Consider the following 19,149-nt stretch of genomic DNA (forward strand, 5'->3'; position numbering starts at 1 on the left):
TTCTTCTTCTTCTTCTGTTGGAACTTCTCTGTAAACTTCAGGCTCTTTAAAGATATTAGTTTATTTTACATATTTTAACATTATTTACAAGACAATACTAGATTGACATAATGCCAAAGTGAAGACATATATATGGACAGAGAGCTGTTTGAACATAAAATTATTTAAATATCTAATTTCTACCTGATCATTTACCTACTATCACTAGAAGCAACCATTCCCAGTTAGTAAAATAAAAGTTTACAGAAATATTTAATTTTATTTTCTAGTTACTTAGTTCTGTGTATTAAACAGAAATTGTAATTGAATTTCACATGTCCTCATCTGGCATGAACTATGTATACCCCAGCTCAAAAATTAATTGTTACTCTGGATGGCTTCTAAACCAGTGTCTATATAATTTCATTTCTCTGGTCCAGTGTGACTAAAGTGCTTTCCTGGATCAGAAACCTAGCTTCACTCTTATTTATGTTTCTTTCTCCCATGCTAAATTATTACTAAGTTCAGGGGGAATAAGGGTATCACAGATATGGATGGAAATTACTTTTAAATAAATAAAAAAATAAATTGAAAGTGTTTCATGTTTTACAGAACAATCTAGAACATGAGTTGATATAGTCCCTTCAATTTACTGCTTGGTAGACGTGTCACTGATGTACCTTCATAGAAAGGAGGCTCCTCTTCTCTAGGAATAATGGTGGGTATTTTCTCTTCAAGGACAGCTCTCTTATGAAACTCAGGAACTTAAAAGATATTACCTTGCTTTTAGTAAACTCAATTTTCAACTTTTAAAATCTCAAACAGAAATAAACTCAGAAATCTAAGGTCTTTTGAATTTCCACATACAGTGCCTTTTTGAGAATGAAATATTACACAGTTCTAGAACTGTCTTGCTAGTACAATTATGTGACAAAATGTATAGTTTCTGCTCTTGAAGAGCATAACCCATCTGCTTTTCTTACTGTATCATCATCTTTTTCCTTCTCATATGTGTAACAGCTTTAACAGTTTTAACTTGCTAGCTCTTACCCTATTACTTTTCCACCAATATCATGTATTGGCATCAAAACCCCAATTTAAACTAAATTCTCATCTACAGTACAAACATAAAAGTGCTGAAGGTCTTCACACTGGTAGTGTAAGTAGCGATACCTCCTCAGCATGTTTTCATTCATAAATCAGTGTATTTACTGTTTAGCACATGCATAGCACATACCTGAAATGTTTGTTTCGTAGTTTTCAATTTATTACTGAGAGCCAAATCTGCACTTAAAGACTAGACACTTTTGCAATGATCTAAAGAACATGAGGATCATTTTAGGAGATGTTTGGAAAAGTGACATGAATATGTCCTTTCCATAAAATTTCATATCCAAGTTTCTTTTACCTTTAATTTGTGGAACTTCTATTTCAGGTTTATGTGTAGGTTTCTTTTCTTCAGGGGCTGCTCTTTTGAGAATGTCTTGCCCTTTAAGATATAATTTACTTTTAGGGCTTTCAAAGTTCTTTGGAAGAAGTTAGGAAGAAGAAGAGAAAATCTAACAATGAAGATTAATGAAACAACAAAGGATTAAATGATTCCTGAAAGAACATCTATGTTAATTTTGAAGACTAGACATATAACATACAAAAAATTATAACATATTAAATAACATCCTTGAAAGATGGCCATAGATTTGGTTGGTGGAATCTCTTTCCTTTTCAGAAGAAATAAAAATATTATTTCTTTCTGAACTACTTTCACATGTAGCTTAATTACAGAACACACATTTTTTTAAAGCGACTCACGTATTTTCAACAAATGACTTAAAACCAACTTGCAAAAAAAGACTCAGTCACAAACAGCCAAAAAACCCAATGTGGGAACATAAAACATTTGGACATCTTTCTCAACACATAATGAAGACAAAAGGCTGAAATCAGAGTTCATGACTCATGAGGACAATGCAGAGGAAGTATACCTTTAGCTGGTGGAGTAATTTCCTTTTTAGGAACAGCAGGTAGTACTTTTTCTTTTGGAACAGGTTTCTTCGGCACCGCTGGCACTTTAAAGACATTGGTTTTTTTTTTAAGAACTTTTGCAATATGAATTTTGTGTAAGAATATAAGTTGAATAAAAAGCAAACAGTGCAAAGAGTCAGAAAATTTAGCAAAATACAAAATACAGTATCTTTAATTGCTACTGGGTGGTGACCATGCAGGCCACCCATCTGGACTATTTGCTTGGATTCACATAGCTAGTCTTCCATATTCACTGAATGAAAAACACCATTCTTGCATCAATTTTTGACTAAAAAATTCCAAGTCTTTCTGCAAAATCATCCACCTTTCCCACTGACTTCATTCTGATAATTTTTACAAGAAACAATTATAAAATTTAGCACAAAATTAATTTATAACAAAGTAAGTGTTCTGAACAGAAAATTACAGAGCTCCAAACTAGTACAGAAACTCTACTACCATCCACGCGCAATTAGTATTCATGACTTTTTTTGTACAGGCAGTTATAGAGAACACCTATTAAGATCGTATGTGTTCCAGCAAGTAGTCTCAGTTTTCATTTTTTAAAGAAAGAGAATTTTTTCAGTAACTTAATCCCTGTCTTTTACTGCATTGCAAAAGAAAGTTAAGGGTCTAGCAATCAAATCAGAATAGGTAAATTTAGGATTTAGGGCTTCAGATAGGGCTTCAGATGCTCAGGCAGAAGTCTGTTTTTAAATTTATCTAGTATCTGATGTACCTTTAGCTTGTGCAGGTTCTTTTGTAGGAGCAGGAACAGGCACTTTTTTTCCTGGCAGAGGTCTTTTAGGCACCTCAGGCACTTAAAAAAGAATTAATTTTGGATTTTAAGTTACTTATGAGGAATTGTAATGAATACAAAGAAAGCAAACAGAGTAATCTCTCAGTTGTAGAGGAACCATTCCATGAATTATTTAGTGACAAGTGAACAGCCACTTATTTCAAAGTTCCCGAGCAATGAAATCTAAGCAATAGCAGTGTTAATCTTTCTGGTACATTTTAGATGCACTTTCTGTTTGGTATGAAGGATCTTATAATCATAAATTTAAATTATGAGAAGGAAGAGCCAACACGAGTTTTAATATCTCTAACTCACAGAAGCTAAACTGGGCAAAAGAAACAAATATAGATGCATAAAAATATTTAAGTTCTGAAGCAGAACTGCATTAGAAAATTATCATTTAATTGCTTGTGACTTATCTATACTAGCTCACTCTTGGGCAATCAGATGTGGAATCCTCCCATTCTACTCTGAAAGGAAGAATTCCTTAGGAAGGAATAGTAGAAAAACAATCTTTGAATGGATTTATCATTACCAGCAACAGACACACATAGGACTACAAATGGGGAAAAAATATAAATAAACACCCAAAGGAGGCTTAAGCAGCAGCTTGGAACTCAACAAACTGTAAGAATAAAGAAATCATGACCTGATGTACCTATAGCAGGCTGGATTTCATAAGCTTCTTCATACACCTCTTCATATTTCTCATAGATCTCTTCCATCTCCTTAAACTCATACTTTTCATAGTAATCTTTCTCCTCAGCCTCCTCTTCATATTCCTGTTCCTGAATCTCCTTATATCTCTCAGGTTCTTCAGGTTCCTCATATGCCTCAACTTCTTCACCTTCTTGAACGTCCTCAAACTCTTCAATACTCTCATATGTCTCATACTTCTCATACTCTTCATATGTATACTCATATTTCTCCACTGGAGGAGCAGGAGCAGGGACTTTTTCTTTTCGGACAAGTTTCCTGGATACTTCAGGGACTTTAGAAACAATATTATTGTTACTGGCTAGTAATTATTAATTTTTATATTTTTTTAAGTTAGTCAAGACTATCCACATCAAACACAAAATGTACATGATCACCACAAGTTACATTAAAATATCAGAACGAGGTTCTGAAACTGTATATTATAAAAGATTTTAGAAATTATAAGAAAAAATCAAATCTTTGGGATGATTAAAAAGACATATATCTGTACCTTTAGTTGATGCTGGTTCTTTGGGTTTGGGCACCACAGCTGGCACTTTCTCTTCTGCAACAGCTCTTCTACGCACCTCAGGGACTTTAAAGATATGGATTTCATTTAGGAATTTAGAAAAAAAGCCCACTTTAAAGCAGTATAAGCAAATAAAACACAAGAAAGAGAGCTTTATGGTTCTACAATGCAAGCATTGATAACAAAGACTTTTAACACGAATTGGAGCAAATTCTCAAACAGCAAAGACAAAAGTTAGAAAGAAGAAAATCAAGAGCTTTTTTAGCATAAATATTACTTATAATCGGGAATATATATACCTTTTGCAGTTGGAACCTCCACTTTTACAGGGGGGGCAACAGGTGCCTTCTCTTCAGGAGCAACCTTCTTGGGCATCTTGGGTACTTTAAAGATAGAACCTAACTTCAGTGTTCTTTTGCACAATTTTAAAATAGACAAACCCAGAAGCTTACAAACAGCAGAACAGAAGCTTACAAACAAACAAATAATATAGTGACATATAATACAAGACAAACATACTAAAATGTCCCTTACTAAACTCAACTTGTATGAAGAGTGTTATCTATTAATGGTAACAGTATTTACAAACTGCAATACCTTTGGCTGGTGGAGCTGGCACCTTTTTAGGAGCAAGTTCTTTCTCTTCAGGAGCAGGTTTCTTAAGCATCTCAGGTACTTTAAAGACATTATTTTATGTAAGAATATCATCCGCAAGTAGTATAAGAAAGACAACAGAAAACATATACAAGCAGACATAATGAAATAAGGACTGATCTGTAGAATATATTTAAATGCTTTAAAGAAGATGAAAGTGAAAAAAAAACAAAAGACCCTCAATGTCTGTAGACAAGACTTCTTGAACAAGTCAGATAATTTCAGAACTGATTTTTTGCTAGGAATTTGGCAGTCACTCTGAGACATCAATACAGAAAGACACCAGGGACAGAAACTAACATAAATGACAAACAAAATAAAATAAATAGACACACTGAATGAGAATAACAACACATTGTTTTCCTAGGTATTAATTTATGTACCTTTTGCTGGAGGAAGCTCCCGTTTCTCAGGAGTAGGTACAGGTATTTTTTCTTTTGAGACAGGTTTCTTAGGAATCTCTGGCTCTTTAAAGATATTATTTTGCAAACACATTTTAAAGTTACTTTCAGAGAATTAAAAGCATAAGAATACATGAAATAAGGTCACAAGCTCCCCAAGAAGATCATTAAAATTTACATACAAATTAGAACAAGATATAAAGATTAATTTTAAGGAATCCAAAAGATCTCATGAGCAGCTTCCAAGAAAAGATCATGTACCTATTGCTGGTATCGTTTCTTCTGGAATAGTTTCCTCTTCTTCCTCAGGAACAAAAATGGGAACTTCTTCTTCAGGCACAACTTTCGTTGCCACCTCAGACACTTTAAAGATATTATTTTAAGAACTTTACTTTCACAACATCACAAAGAAAAATTAATAACATAAATCACAAGGACACCAACTTTAAAGTAACAATAGTAATAAAGATAAGGGAAACTATTAGTTATTTTTCACTCCATGAAAACAACGAAGTACAACTAGGTTTTTAGGATTATATGAGGTTTGGCTCTTTTGCCCACTTCTTAATTACACAGTGTCATTGACAATGAAAAATATAAGAAAGATACGCTACCAAAAAGAGGGTGTAGAGGATTATTAGCATCTAAATTTTTACCTAAAAACCTCCCAGTGTGTACTTCACAGTTCTTTTCTAAAAAACTTGCTGCTGAGGTAAAATTTGCTCAGCACCAAACGGTAGGCTCTGCAATGGTCTACCTCCACTCTGAATTTCAAATCCAGGGCATATTTTCTGGCTATTCATATGGTCAGTTGTGATTTTATTTTATTTTTATATAAGTTTAGCTAAAAGGTGTGTTATTTTAGCCTAGTCTCAAGGTGCATATTCAGAATGATCCCCCTGAATGGATAAATTTGCAGGTAAAGGCCCATAAATTATTATTCCAGGTATTTTGTTTAAGTAAAGTGTAAATTAATTTAAATATTTGTTCTAGATTATGATATGACAATAAGTTAGTTCATTCACAGCAGTCACTTAAAATGGAAAACCAGGCCTGATTCTCAGCCCACTGAAGTCAATAACAAAATAGACAACAAAACCCTGCCTGAGACCTAGCACTGCTCACTACAGGGGAGCAGCAGGGTGCTAGAACCAAAGATCTGACTTATCTGAGTGTAAATTAATTTTTATAATGAGGTTCAGCTGAAATGCCAACATGTAAGGGAGAGGAATAATCTGCATACACAGCACTCTGATATACCTTTAGCTGGTGGAATTTTCTTTGCTTTAGGAACTGCAACAGGTACTTTTTCTTCTGGGGCAGCTCTCTTGGGCACCTCTGGCACTTTAAAGATATTGTTTTGATAACAGATTTTTCAATTACTTTTAAAACATGAAAACTACTAAAAACATGGAACAAAGTCACAAAGACCAATAAGAGGAAAACTCCACTCAGAAAGATAATTAAGATTTACATCCATCTTAAAATAATCGACAGAGATGAAGATCTTTTAATGAACTGAACAAAGCTCTATGATCATTTTCAAGAAGGAATGGTGTACCTTTTGCTGGTATCTCTGGAACAGCTTCCTCTTCCTCCTCTTCAGGGACAAAAATAGGTACCTCTTCAGGAGGAGGTCTTGCTATTTCTGGCACTTCAAGATAGTATTTAATTGTAGAAAACTTAGGCACAACACCAGAAACTGAGAGGCAACATACACACAAGCTAAAGGGTGTGAAGTAAAATGTGCAAGTACATTTTCCACAAACTGCTACGATACTTTGAATTCTAACAACAAACAAACAGAAACAATAAGAAGCATCATCCATATGTTCAGATATAAGAAAAGATACCTTTGGCTGTTGCAGGTTCTGGCTTTTTATGTACAAGGATGGGTACTTTCTTTTCTTGAACTTTCTTGGGCACTTCAGGCACTTTAAAGACATTTTTGTTGAAGAAATTAATTTTCAATGTTACATAAAACATGATAACTGAATAACTGATATTAAGACAACTACACAAATATGGTAAACTTCAAGTACGTATAAAAGATAACATTGATTTTTATCCACAGATTTATGCACAGATGTAAACTTACAAATATACAGACTACAGAACTACAAATTGGCATTCTAAGGTTAAGGGGGAAGTCTGACTGTTTAATTTATCTTTTGAGGCATCTGGTTTGAATCGGAAATTTAAAATAATTTAAATGTAAATGATCCAAAAGACAGAGATGATACAAGACATAGAAATTTTCAAAGTGTACAGTAAGCATAGCACCCATGACTAACAGAAATGGCCACAATCACAATACAGCATCCTAATCATAGATATATCTGTGAGTGGGTCAAACACACTAGGACAACGAGTGGTATTGTTACTTGCAGTCTTCTAAAGCTGAAGAAGCAAAACTATAATTATGCAGTTGAACCATAAACTGGTGTACCTTTAGCTGGTGGAGGTTCCTCCACTACTTTAGGCACTGGGACAAGTATCTTCTCTTCTGGCACAGGTTTCTTTGGTACTTCAGGCACTTTAAAAATATTGTTGTAGTTTAAGAATTTCATTTTTGAGCCGTAATGTAAAGAACAATTATAGGAATCAATAAAGAGGAGTGATAAAGAACTGTCAAGAACGGAAAACTATTCACTCTATATTATATTGAAAAGGAAAGATGAACAAAGACCGATTTTTAATTTTTTTTTTTTTTAAACACGTTCAGTCAAAAGCTGAGATACCTTTGGCTGGTGGAACTTCCTTCTTTTTTGGTACAGGAACAGGAACCTTCTTTTCTTCTGGCACAGGTTTCTTAGGCACTTCTGGAACTTAGCAAGATATTATAAATTGAGATTGACATAAGAATCTAAAACACTGTCACATATACAGAAGTGACACCAAACAATTAAACACAAATACAAAGAACCACAATTCTTAAGAGCAACAATCCTTCTAGTATCCTAGTGCTTAACACAAGTGAGAAAATAAATGAAGTCTGGAAGAACTTTCTGATCACAGCTAATTACAAGTTCATATACCTTTGACTGGAGGAGCTTCCTTCTTTGGCACTTGGACTTTCTTTTCAGGTACAGGTTTCTTTGGCACCTCAGGCACTTCAAAAACATTATTTTTGTTAAAAAAATAAACCACAAGTTATTTAAAACAAAAATTAAACAACAAAGTCAGGATAAATATTTAATATGCAGAGCCCTCTCCGAAAAGAAAAAAAGAAATTATTTAAGTAAGACATCTGAAAAATACTGTGAATTACATATTCAGAGGATGTCTGCTAAGATAAGTAAATGTCTGCTAAGATAAGTAAATGATTTATACCTTTTGCTGGAGGAACTTCTTTTTTCTTCAGAATAGGTATTTTTTCCTCTGGAACAGGCTTTTTGGGAACCTCAGGCACTTGAAAGATACCATTAATGTTTTAGGTATTTACTTCTAAACCAACAGGAACATAAAGTGCAAGCAAGCATCACAAATACACACCCAGAACATACAGCAATGATTTAACATGGTTTGATCATGAAGACAAAATAAAATCAGAAACAGGTTCTATTAACTGCTATTATGTCCATTCTCCTTGTTTAGTCATTGAGGCCATGAATAAAAATGTTTTTAACTTCAAGGGCTTATTTGCTGATCAAAAGATTGAGTTAAGACGTAGTTTGTCTTTTTAGAACAAGCTATTAAAGAAGATGAAGAAGCGCCATGGTGGGGAAACTTGCAAAAACACAATTTTATTTTTCCTCCAATTTTTGGATGTTTATTACAAACATTGTAATAAACAATTACTTAATTGCTGTATTAGGTATTTAGTGGATTTACTGCTTCTACTTATTTTCTCCTAGAGCTATGATACTAACTTTTATCAACCATGAAATAGGTTTCCTGATCATGTTGGATAAGCCAATTTTGTATATGTGTTGAAACTGCTGATTACATTTTCTTCCTTAGACATTTCCAAGTGCTTTCTATATGTAAAAAGCAAGCATATAAAAATTTTCAGCTGGTTTACTTCAAACACAGAACTATGGACACATTATAAGTACCCATCAGTTTCCACCACATTTTGCTGGCTAATGGCAATGTTTAAGAGTGGCTTACTTGAATGTAAAAGATGAAAATCCTGCTTCTGCTGCAATCAACAGATTTTTCCTTTAACTGCAGTGATGCAAATTTTCAGCTAAAATGTACCTTCAACCTTTTTGTCCTCCAAAACCCAGAAACTTTCATACAAGCTTTATGATGACAGGAGAGTAATCTCACTTGCTCTGAACTAACCTTAATCTTCTTGTTCAGGATTAACCTGGCTTTTGCAGTGCACAGGCTGGCCTTTATTAAGAAGAATATGCTAATAGAAATGACAAAATTCTACTGCAAACAATGATAAATATAACTTTAGCATACCTTAATTAGTCAAAAAAATCTGAACGTCTTTTTGGGGAAGACAGACTATGGAATGATTGGAATCAGGACTGGAAAATATACAACTTTACATACTCTTAGATGATTATGTGATTTGGGGAAATCTGAAATCTTTATATTACAATGTAGAAAGATTTTATCTTGGTGATAAAGTTGTCCTCTCTAAGTAGTGAATAGTATGTTCATCCTGTACTAACAATGTTAAAAATTTACACCAGAACCATAAAAAATTCATCCTAATGAAAACACCTAAACCTAGGATTATTTAAATATGGCAATTTAATAAGACTTATTTTTGCTTTCCCTGAAAATATATTATTCCCTTCAAGAAAAAAATAACCAGCAACTATAGGGTTTTTGAAGAGGAAATCAATGTGGTTTGTGTTTGCAAATCACATATTTTCAATTACCCTACCTGTTTTCTAGATAAACATTTTTTTGTGTCTGTGATTGCAGAATTCTTATATCCATTTTTAAGTATTTCAAACGCAGTCTGGCAGCAAAATTGGACCCCAGAAGAGGATGAAATAAAGCTCTGTTAAATTTTCGTGGTTATACAGACTTCATATGAAAGAGGAACGAACACGTATGACATGGAACATTTAAATTTATAGAGGTAGTAGTAAAGAATAGACATACAGCCATTACACGTTTTCTATACTATATACTAATCATTAAACATCTTGAAAAAAAGGCACATTGTAAAGCATACAGGAACATATTGAACCAAAACTTTGATATACTAACAGAATTAAAAGATACTACTTTTTCTCACAAAAATCCTAAAATTAAAGTATACCTCTAGCTGGTAGCTGAGCCTCCTCTTCATACTGGGGAATTTCTGGCTCTTCCTCCTCATAATCAGGAACTTCTTCTTCATAATAAGCAGCTTCTTCTTCATAATGTGTGACTTCTTCATCTTCATATTGAGGAACTTCCTCCTCATAATGACTAACTTCTTTATAATGATGGACTTCCTCCTTGTAATGGATTACTTCCTTCTCATATCTGGTTACTTCTTCCTCTTCATATTTTGGAATCTCTCCTTCCTCTTCATACTGAGGAACTTCAACATACACTTCTTCTTTTCGGACAACTGTCTTGTGTACTTCAGGCACTTAAAAAGATATTAAGTTAGAGAATCTTAAAATATAGCACATAAATCTTACTAATAATAAGGATCACAAGGCATTGCCAAATAAGAATTAAAACACAGGAAGAACATTCCAGAGAAAACAAATCAGTATTCACTGTACATGGAACATACAAGACACAAAAAACCCCACATTTATAACATACTTCAATTCTCTATCCAGTATACCTTTGGCTGGTAGTCTTGCCAGTTTTTTAGGAGGATAAGTTCTTTCTTCTATGATAGCCCTCTCTGGTACATCAGGCACTTAAAAGATACAGTATATTTACATTTAAGTATTGTTAAAAGTGTTGCTTAAAAGCAAAAATATTCTTGTCAAGAAACAAAGAAACATGTCCTACAAATATATGGCTTATATGTGAAAGACAAGTGCACTTATTGACACTGGACATATAATTACGGAAGCCATTACACTGCTTTTCAATTAAGTAACAACAAACATTTCAAGATCCCAGTATAAAGAGCTGATATGATTCCTGCTTCATCCAGTGCTGCCAACAGTGAAGTTAAACTTGCTGAAGGGCAGAACTCAAAATCCAAATTCATCAATCAAATTACAAAATCATTAAATCCCACTGTTCTCTGTGACAGCCCCTCTCCACAGCAGTGACACTTTGCACTACCTCAGTAATAGCTCAAGAGTCCTGAATCACTGCTAAAAAAAGATCTGTACAGTAAACTGGAGACAAAGATGAGAGAGCACATACAGAAAACTCTGGGGGTGGCTAACAATAGGTAAAAGCTCTGGTCTAACTAAAGGCAAAAGAATTGCTTGCTGAGTAAGGTGTTTTTCCTCTTCTGTTCATTGCTTTACAAAGTAGCTTGTTTGCTCAGGCATAGCAAGGAACCATGCCATATAAGAGCAGAAAAATTTCCAAAAGATTAAGGTGTGAATATGTTCAGTTTTTATTCAGGAAAGAATAGACACTATGTTTAAGCAGCTCATTATCTTTTTCAGAATAGCAGTGCATGGGTCTTGTCTTCTGAGGAGGCGTCTTGGGAAAATTTTGCCCAGTATAACTGGAAACTGCACAGAAAATTATTTTGATCTTCTCAAGAGAGATAATCCATTCTGTCAGTGACACATTAGAGAATTTCAACAACCTTTCTTCATGATAAGTTACATGAGTATAGATGAGTGGCTACCACAAGTCTTGATGTTTGCGAAGTGGGTGTTATTTTGGGGGGTAATGTGAAGACTGACCAGCTCTTCAAATATTTTCCGGCAGAGCCGTGCTTGATATTTAATTGTAATTGTCAAGTACACCTGCATTTGAAATCTTAAACTATACCTGACTGGATCTGGTATCTTTGGTTGAATTGATTACAAAAACTGCATTGTGCATGCATGCCTTTGCCATCTTCCGATCAGGTTCCTTTGTTTTCTTTTGTCCTAGCTACAGCACTTCTATTTGGAATCCCATGGGAGAACTGTTGCATTTAATGTCTTTCTGCTTTGAACTTTTCCAGACCAACCGGCATGTTAACTCCCTTAAGGAAAGCCAGCAAAAGATCCTCTTCCATCATTCTCTTAGTACTCATGATCTGCCTGTTCCACATAATTCTCCAACAGACAAACAGATTATTTAACTTCACACTGATATGATTGTATTAATCTTTCATTATATGAATAGGATAATGTTTTTTGTCAACAGCAGCTGGTCTGAAAGTAGTAAGTATGAGGCATCTTGTGGGTCATTTTCCACAACTGAATAAATTCCCTCCAAAAGTGATAGAGCAATGAATTTTCTTTAAAAGCCATGGACTTTGCTCAAAGCCCTTGGGCTGGCAGGTCCAATATATGGTATTGTGCTAAGTGTCACAGACAGTCAAGCAACAGCAGAGGTAAAGGTTTTTTCTTTGACTTTCAGATTTAGGTAAAGAATTGATGTCATGCAACACGAAAGGAAAGGGCTTCTTTTCAGGAGAGCAAAAGGCTTCCCTGTTTACCCTCAGAGGTCAGACAGGTGACAAGATTTGCAAAGTAGGACCTAGTGAAATGGTTGGGCTTCCACTACGGCAACAGTAAACCAGGAGGAAAGATTTAAGCTTCTTGTGAGAGTGCAATAGTGTGCTGTGGTATTATACGAACAACTTTCAGGATAAACTGGTGATCTGCACAGGACATGAAATTGTGTTTTGTTTTCTTTTGTTTAGTATTTTTTGTGTGTGTCTTAGCGTTTTTTTTTGTTGCTGTTGTTGTTTGTTTTATTTTTTTTTTTAAGTAGATAGCATTACGTAAATTTGGACATAGAATCTTTTTAGTCCATTCATACCTGTGTATGAGATCTCCTTTTCCGTGTGAATAGAAACGGATACTTCCTCTGACATAGCCCAGTGTTCTTCTTCTGTTAGTACTTCAAAGACAGAATCTAGCATTAATATTTTTCTCTGGATGATTATAATGTATAATAACAAATATCCCATTTAGGGGTTCTTAGAAAACTAGTTATTATTTTCTGACACCTCCCGAAGCCAGAGTCATTGAAAAAAATATGCATCTAGTGTTTCTCAGACTCTGATAATGTTCCCTTGAGACTATGGTGGGACATACTGGTGGACTTGCCAGTGTCAGGTTAACTGTTGGACTTGGTGATCTTAAGGGTATTTTCTAACTTAAATGGTTCTATGAATCTACCATTAGAACTTCAAGAAAGGTGCCAGACCAACAGGCTTGAAGCTTTGGTGGTATTGCATGAGGACAGTCTATTCATAGGATAATCCATGGGCAGGAGTACCTTCTGGTGGTAGAGGCACTTTTCTTTTTGGAACAGCAATGGAAACTCTTTCTTCTCTGGCAAGTTTCTTTCGCTCTTCTGGCGCTTTAAAGATGGAAATTGTAAGAATTATAAAGTTTAAAAAAAAAAATAACACTCTCTGAAGTTCATACAAAAGAATTATAGACAAACAATTATGGGGAAATAGTACACTTATAATGAACACAACAGTAACACCATCTGTACAGATGTAAAGACACATAACAGAAAATCACAGAGGAAGCTTTAATGCATAGTAGGTAGATATGCATTATGTATTTTGAAGATACCTTTTTGGGGGAGCGGGGGTCTAGGAATAAATTCTGAATATAAATTAGACACTTTGAAACACTTTGCAATTTTAGTAACAACACAAATATAATTTAACGTTAAAATAATATCTACTAAAATAATACATATAATATTAGAAGAATACATATATAGACAAAACCACACCAAAACCAAACAACATATTCATACATCAGGAATTAAGATGGAATGATTAAGATGAAAGTAGGTTGCAAATAATTTGCCTCCTGGCTCTTTAGAAACATAATTAAACCACAGGACACCACATATACAGGATACATAACAAAATCACTTCTGAAACACAAGAAAATCATAGAACCTAAGGAAATACTTCTAAGTTTGAAACCCTTCACTGAATATTGACAATGTTATAAAGCATTAATATTTTTTTTAATCTAATGCATTAATATTTATTTAACTTCTTCACTGAGTAAATGTGTTAACTCAGCTTTCCAAAGCACTTAAGCAGCCAAAGTAATCAATGAAGTTAAATAGTGCTAGAAAATTCAAGGAATGAATGCGTGTGGCTGTTCTCTGTCACCTTCTGCATTTTTTGCAGGGGAGAAGACAAAGGTCCTTTCCATTTATAACCAAGTCAGGAAAGACTGGGATTTGATTAACCAGAAACATTGCGTGTATGCACATCTGATATTTGGAAGCCTTCTGTGCTTTCAAACAAACTTGTGTACCTTTTGCTGGTGGACCTGCCATTTTCTGTGAAATTGGAACAGGTACTTTCTCTTCTGGCACAGGCTTCTTGGGCACTGCTGACATTTTGTTAAAAAAAAAAAAAAAAAAGTATTTAAAATGATTTTGAATCAATCACAGTTTATTAACATAATCAGATGACAAAACACAAATGCAGGGACTTGACATTTCTTCAAGTCAAATAAAAAAAAAGACAGCAAACACTGAACAATACAGCTTGTGTTAAACAATTAGATATTATAAATATAAATCAGTATTCTTGAAACAAGACTGCTATTGCGTAGCTCTGAAAAAAAGATATACCTCTTTTTGGTGGAGCCTCCTCTTTTTTAGCAACTGCAACTTTTCCTTCTGTGATAATTTTCCTGTGTACTTCAGTCACTTGAAAATAATAAGTGTAACGGTATTTAATTGCAATATTTGAAGTATTATTATACTTAATCTGATCTTTTTAAAAAGAAAATGCTACATAAACTTCAACAACAACAGACACTGAAGAAGACTGTACTTTACAGTCTTAGTGCAAAGATGAGCAAACAGTCAAAAGAAAGGGGAGTTCCAGACATAAGTTACAGATACTAACAAACACAAATTTATTTAAGTAAAATGACTAGACAGAAATGCTGCAAGGCCAAACAAAAAGTTTTCCATGATAATAATATTCTCAGTTTGTTTACCTTTTGTTGATGGAGGTTCTTCAACTTCTATCTCAAAAGTGGGCACCTGTTCTTCTGCAGGTTCTTAAAAAAGATTGTGCAACTTTAGAATACTTGATTGATTTCACAGACAGACAGATAAGATAAAAGATGAAGTAACATATAAATCTCATCAAGATGACACAGACCAGAGACCACATTGTAAACAAATGGACATAAGTACATGTATAATGCTGAAGAAATTTGGTATGAAAAATATGTTTTTATCAACATGCATATACGTTAAAGATGTCACTCATGAAAAAAAGGTGCTTTTTGCAACAGGAAAAAAACACTGGTATACCTCTTGGTGGTGGAGCCTCCATTTTTTTAGGCACAGGGACAGGCACTTTCTCTTTAGGAGCTACTTTCTTACAAACTTCAGGAACTTTAGAAAAATGAGTAAGATAAGAAGGAAGATAAGAAAGTATATTAAGATGCAATATTTTTCATTGCTTACTATATCACAGTGTGCTTTACTGAGTTAACACAAACAATACCTGTCACAGTACAAGATGGAATTTGAGACAACCATTCATCTCTGTAAGCGCACACCACCCATTTCAACATGTAGAAACAAGACAGTAAATCAAACATATTTTCCTTGAAGATACATCACCCAGATGAGGAACTGATTTGTACCTTTAACTCCTGGAGCTTCCTTGGGGGCAGCTGGAACTTTCGGTTCAGGGACAACTCTCCTGTGCTTCTCAGGTGCTTTAAAATATTACAGTACATGGATTTACAAAGAGTAGTAAAACTAGAACAAGCACACATTTCCTTAATACAAAAACCACAAATGGAGACAAACATGTAGTGGCAACATAACGCTCAGAATGATGAAACAACCAATATTTTTTAATGAAAAGAATTTATACCTTTAGTGGGCGGGGCTTCCTCTCGTTTAGGAGCAGTTACCCTCTCCTCTATGTAGTAAGACTCTTCTTCAGTCACTTAAAAAGAGTAAAGTTAAAAAATACTTGAGTTTAAGATCTATTACTCTCTTTATGGCCCTTTAAAGCAACAAAACTGACAACTCTGCTGTTACAAAATCTACATTCAAACCATCCTGCTCCCTCTGAAGGCAAAGGAAAAACTCCATGCAACTTAAATGGAACTGAGGTTGAGCTGCTAACTTGTAGTTCTGTAGCATTTGAAAAAGCTCAGTATTTTAAATACTGGATCAGCACTTTCCATTCTTCTGTCCACTAGTTCACCAGTGTTGTAATCTGTCCACTTTCAGAAAAAACCTCTCTCCCAAATATCAAGAAAATTCCTTGACTAAAGCCACATCTTGAAAATACTTTCCATGGTGTCATTTGACTCAATGGAAATTCAGTCAATCGATGTATGTTACTGTCCTTCATAGCATTATGATACCACCAATAAACTCCCAAGTGAAAACAATATCGTAATTTTATGATTAAATGGTCTCAGGAACCAAGGTACACCATGACTTTAACTTCATCCAAGCAACCTGGTGGAAGAGGAACTTCTAACAGAGAATTTTTGTAAAAAAAAACAAACAACAAAAAAAACTAAACTAAAACAAAGAAAACACCAAAAAAAAAAAAAGGGCTGATAATTCTCAACATCCAAGAGATACCTCATTATTTTCACTGTATCAATGCAGGATTAATTACTAGACTTTTCAAAAGCAAAATAGAAAGTAGTAGGCATTCTTAACATTAAAATTTATAAGATATGAAACATATTTATATAGTTGTAATTTTTTGTTAATGAATAGAGTAGACATTAATCCCCAGGATATTTGGTACAAAACAAAAATTTTTTTTTTTTTCTTTTGCCTAGCATTCTTGAACTGTGGTCGTACCTTCAGAAACTTCTTCCCTGTGAATGGAAATAGATACTTCCTCCATTTCTTCTTCAGACCATTCTTCAACTGTTGGTTCTTTAAAGAAAATTACTAGTTTTAGTATTTTTGGTGGATGGATGGATGGATGGATCAATTGATGGATCAATGAATGGAGAAGATTAAGATCAATTCTTACAAGTTCTAAATGACAATGACAGATTTGCATACAATACAGAAAGTGCTACACACACACACATATGTAGGATTTGCTCTAAATGATGTGTTTTCCTGATGCCCCTATTGTGTGCAGTTGTATCTCTCAAATATCCTTCACTGGTCAATTGTCAGTCCACCAGAATACCTCAGCTCCCCAAACTTCCTCATCGCAACAGCTGAGGGAAGGGGGGAACAACAGTCAAAGAATTAAAGGATGCTCCTTGATCTGGCTATGTGAAAGTAAGAAGAGGAACAAGATAAGAAGGGTATGTCAATATTTGAAAGGAAAGCCTGGCATCTTCATCTCAACAATGGTGACTGTATCAGGAAAACATCAACTTGTTCTGGGGTAAAACATTGATTTGCAGGGGACAAACAGAAATTAACAGTGCACATATCCATCTGAATATATATTTGCATGTTCATATTTTTGGTATCTTCCATATCTGCTTTTAAAAACTCATTTATGCTTTTTTAATAGAGTATGTAAATTGTCTTGCCTGGCTAGTTATTAATGGGATATAAAAATGGCCAAAATGTTGATTTCAGCTATGCTGAAGCAGACATATTTTGGAATTATACTAACTTAAAACAATTGACCTCAACCTTCCCTGAGTATGGGAATGCAAGCTAAAAGAGCTGGTGAGAAGCTAACATTGGAAAGAGAAATAGTATTGTTATCTGCAGGGCTACAGAGAACTTTGTAGGGAGCAAGACAAATGGGTGGTTACAATCCTAAATGGCAGAGTCTGAACTCAACATTATACGTCCATATTTCTTGCTACGACTTCACGAGAACCTGATCCCAAGATCACTGTATTCAGTAGTAGAGTTTCCATTTGTGTCAATGTGGTGGGATCGTGGCATTCAAGACTGATATGGTAAAAGACACTCAGGAAGCTCTTAACTACTTGCAAATCTGTAAAATGTTCAACACAAAACTCATACAAGAAAACTAACATGAAACTTCTGTGTATTTTGATCTGATCTTAAAAAAATAAACTTGTAGACAAAGCACAAGTTTCTTATTACTGTCTGTTTATAATGTACCTTCAGGTAGTGGGATTTCCTCTGGAATGGCAACAGATATTCTTTCTTCTGTAATAAGAACTCTTTCTTCAAAAGTGGCTTTCTTCTGCACTTCAGGCACTTTGAAAGATAATAATATTAAATGTATTCTTCTTTAATTCCATTGTGAAAGCAATGTTGCCAAATGCTAAATCTAAGTTTCCAAAGAATTGCTTAAGGATTTTGAGCTCATAACACATAACAGATATTGAATATTTAGAAATACTGGTTTTGTACGAATTGCACAACACATACCACATACTGTAATGATTCATTGTCACTAAATCAGAACAGCAGAATTCACAGAAGTACAAATCAATGACGGGTAACACTACAGAACATAGAAGCTAAGAAATAGCATATTTTTTTCCTCTAATGGAAAGCATACCTTTAGCTGGAGGAGGTTCAACTTTTTTAGGAACAGCAGGAGATACTTTTTCTTTAGGCATAGGTTTCTTAGGAACTGCAGGCACTTAAAAAAAAGTATTTAGTTTTAGGATCTATAAGGTGCAAAACTGGCAAAAGAATCATGTAAAAGAAATATATCTTTCAAAAAGATTACACATGGACATATTTTGCTTGCAAAATACAACAGCTGAGCAAGCTGAGAGACAAGTGCAATGTTCTAAAGACTACAACAAATGACATTACATTGAACAACATTTTACCTTTTGCAGGTGGAGCTTCTTCTATTTTAGGAACACGTGGAATTTTTTCTTCTGGAGCTGGTTTCTTAGGTACTTCTGTTGCTTAATTAATATGAATTATAACAACATTAAGTAACTAAAATTACAAGTGTTTTAAGACTGCATCCATAGCACAGTTATCCACAAAAAATGACACAAAATATACATAGCTAGTGCAACTGAAGTACAACTAAAACAATCTGTAGTTACCAATCAAAGCCAAAA

General features: G+C 34.2%; 1 protein-coding gene and 1 long non-coding RNA gene across 4 annotated transcripts in view; both read right to left on the reverse strand.

Moving 5' to 3' along the window:
* Positions 1 to 19,149, reverse strand: part of TTN (titin) — a 253,359-nt gene that overhangs the window by 137,817 nt on the left and 96,393 nt on the right. For all 3 annotated transcript variants that reach the window (XM_061454518.1, XM_061454513.1, XM_061454512.1), the window contains 5 exons: positions 18,907 to 18,987; positions 18,627 to 18,710; positions 18,221 to 18,319; positions 16,973 to 17,050; positions 16,017 to 16,091 (listed from right to left, as the gene is read on the reverse strand). In XM_061454518.1, coding sequence (XP_061310502.1) covers positions 16,017 to 16,091; positions 16,973 to 17,050; positions 18,221 to 18,319; positions 18,627 to 18,710; positions 18,907 to 18,987 — 417 coding nt within the window. The remainder of the gene's footprint in view (positions 1 to 16,016; positions 16,092 to 16,972; positions 17,051 to 18,220; positions 18,320 to 18,626; positions 18,711 to 18,906; positions 18,988 to 19,149) is intronic.
* On the reverse strand, positions 14,663 to 15,828 carry LOC133269866 (uncharacterized). The gene is made up of 4 exons (XR_009743578.1): positions 15,781 to 15,828; positions 15,443 to 15,526; positions 15,121 to 15,183; positions 14,663 to 14,824 (listed from the first exon to the last, which is right to left on the reverse strand). It is a non-coding gene; the product is annotated as an uncharacterized LOC133269866 (long non-coding RNA).

Source organism: Pezoporus flaviventris, unplaced genomic scaffold (assembly GCF_033815535.1).
Source record: "Pezoporus flaviventris isolate CSIRO_AGI_PZ_B2104156 unplaced genomic scaffold, CSIRO_AGI_Pfla_v1 ptg000001l, whole genome shotgun sequence".
NCBI classification, from domain to species: domain Eukaryota; kingdom Metazoa; phylum Chordata; class Aves; order Psittaciformes; family Psittacidae; genus Pezoporus; species Pezoporus flaviventris.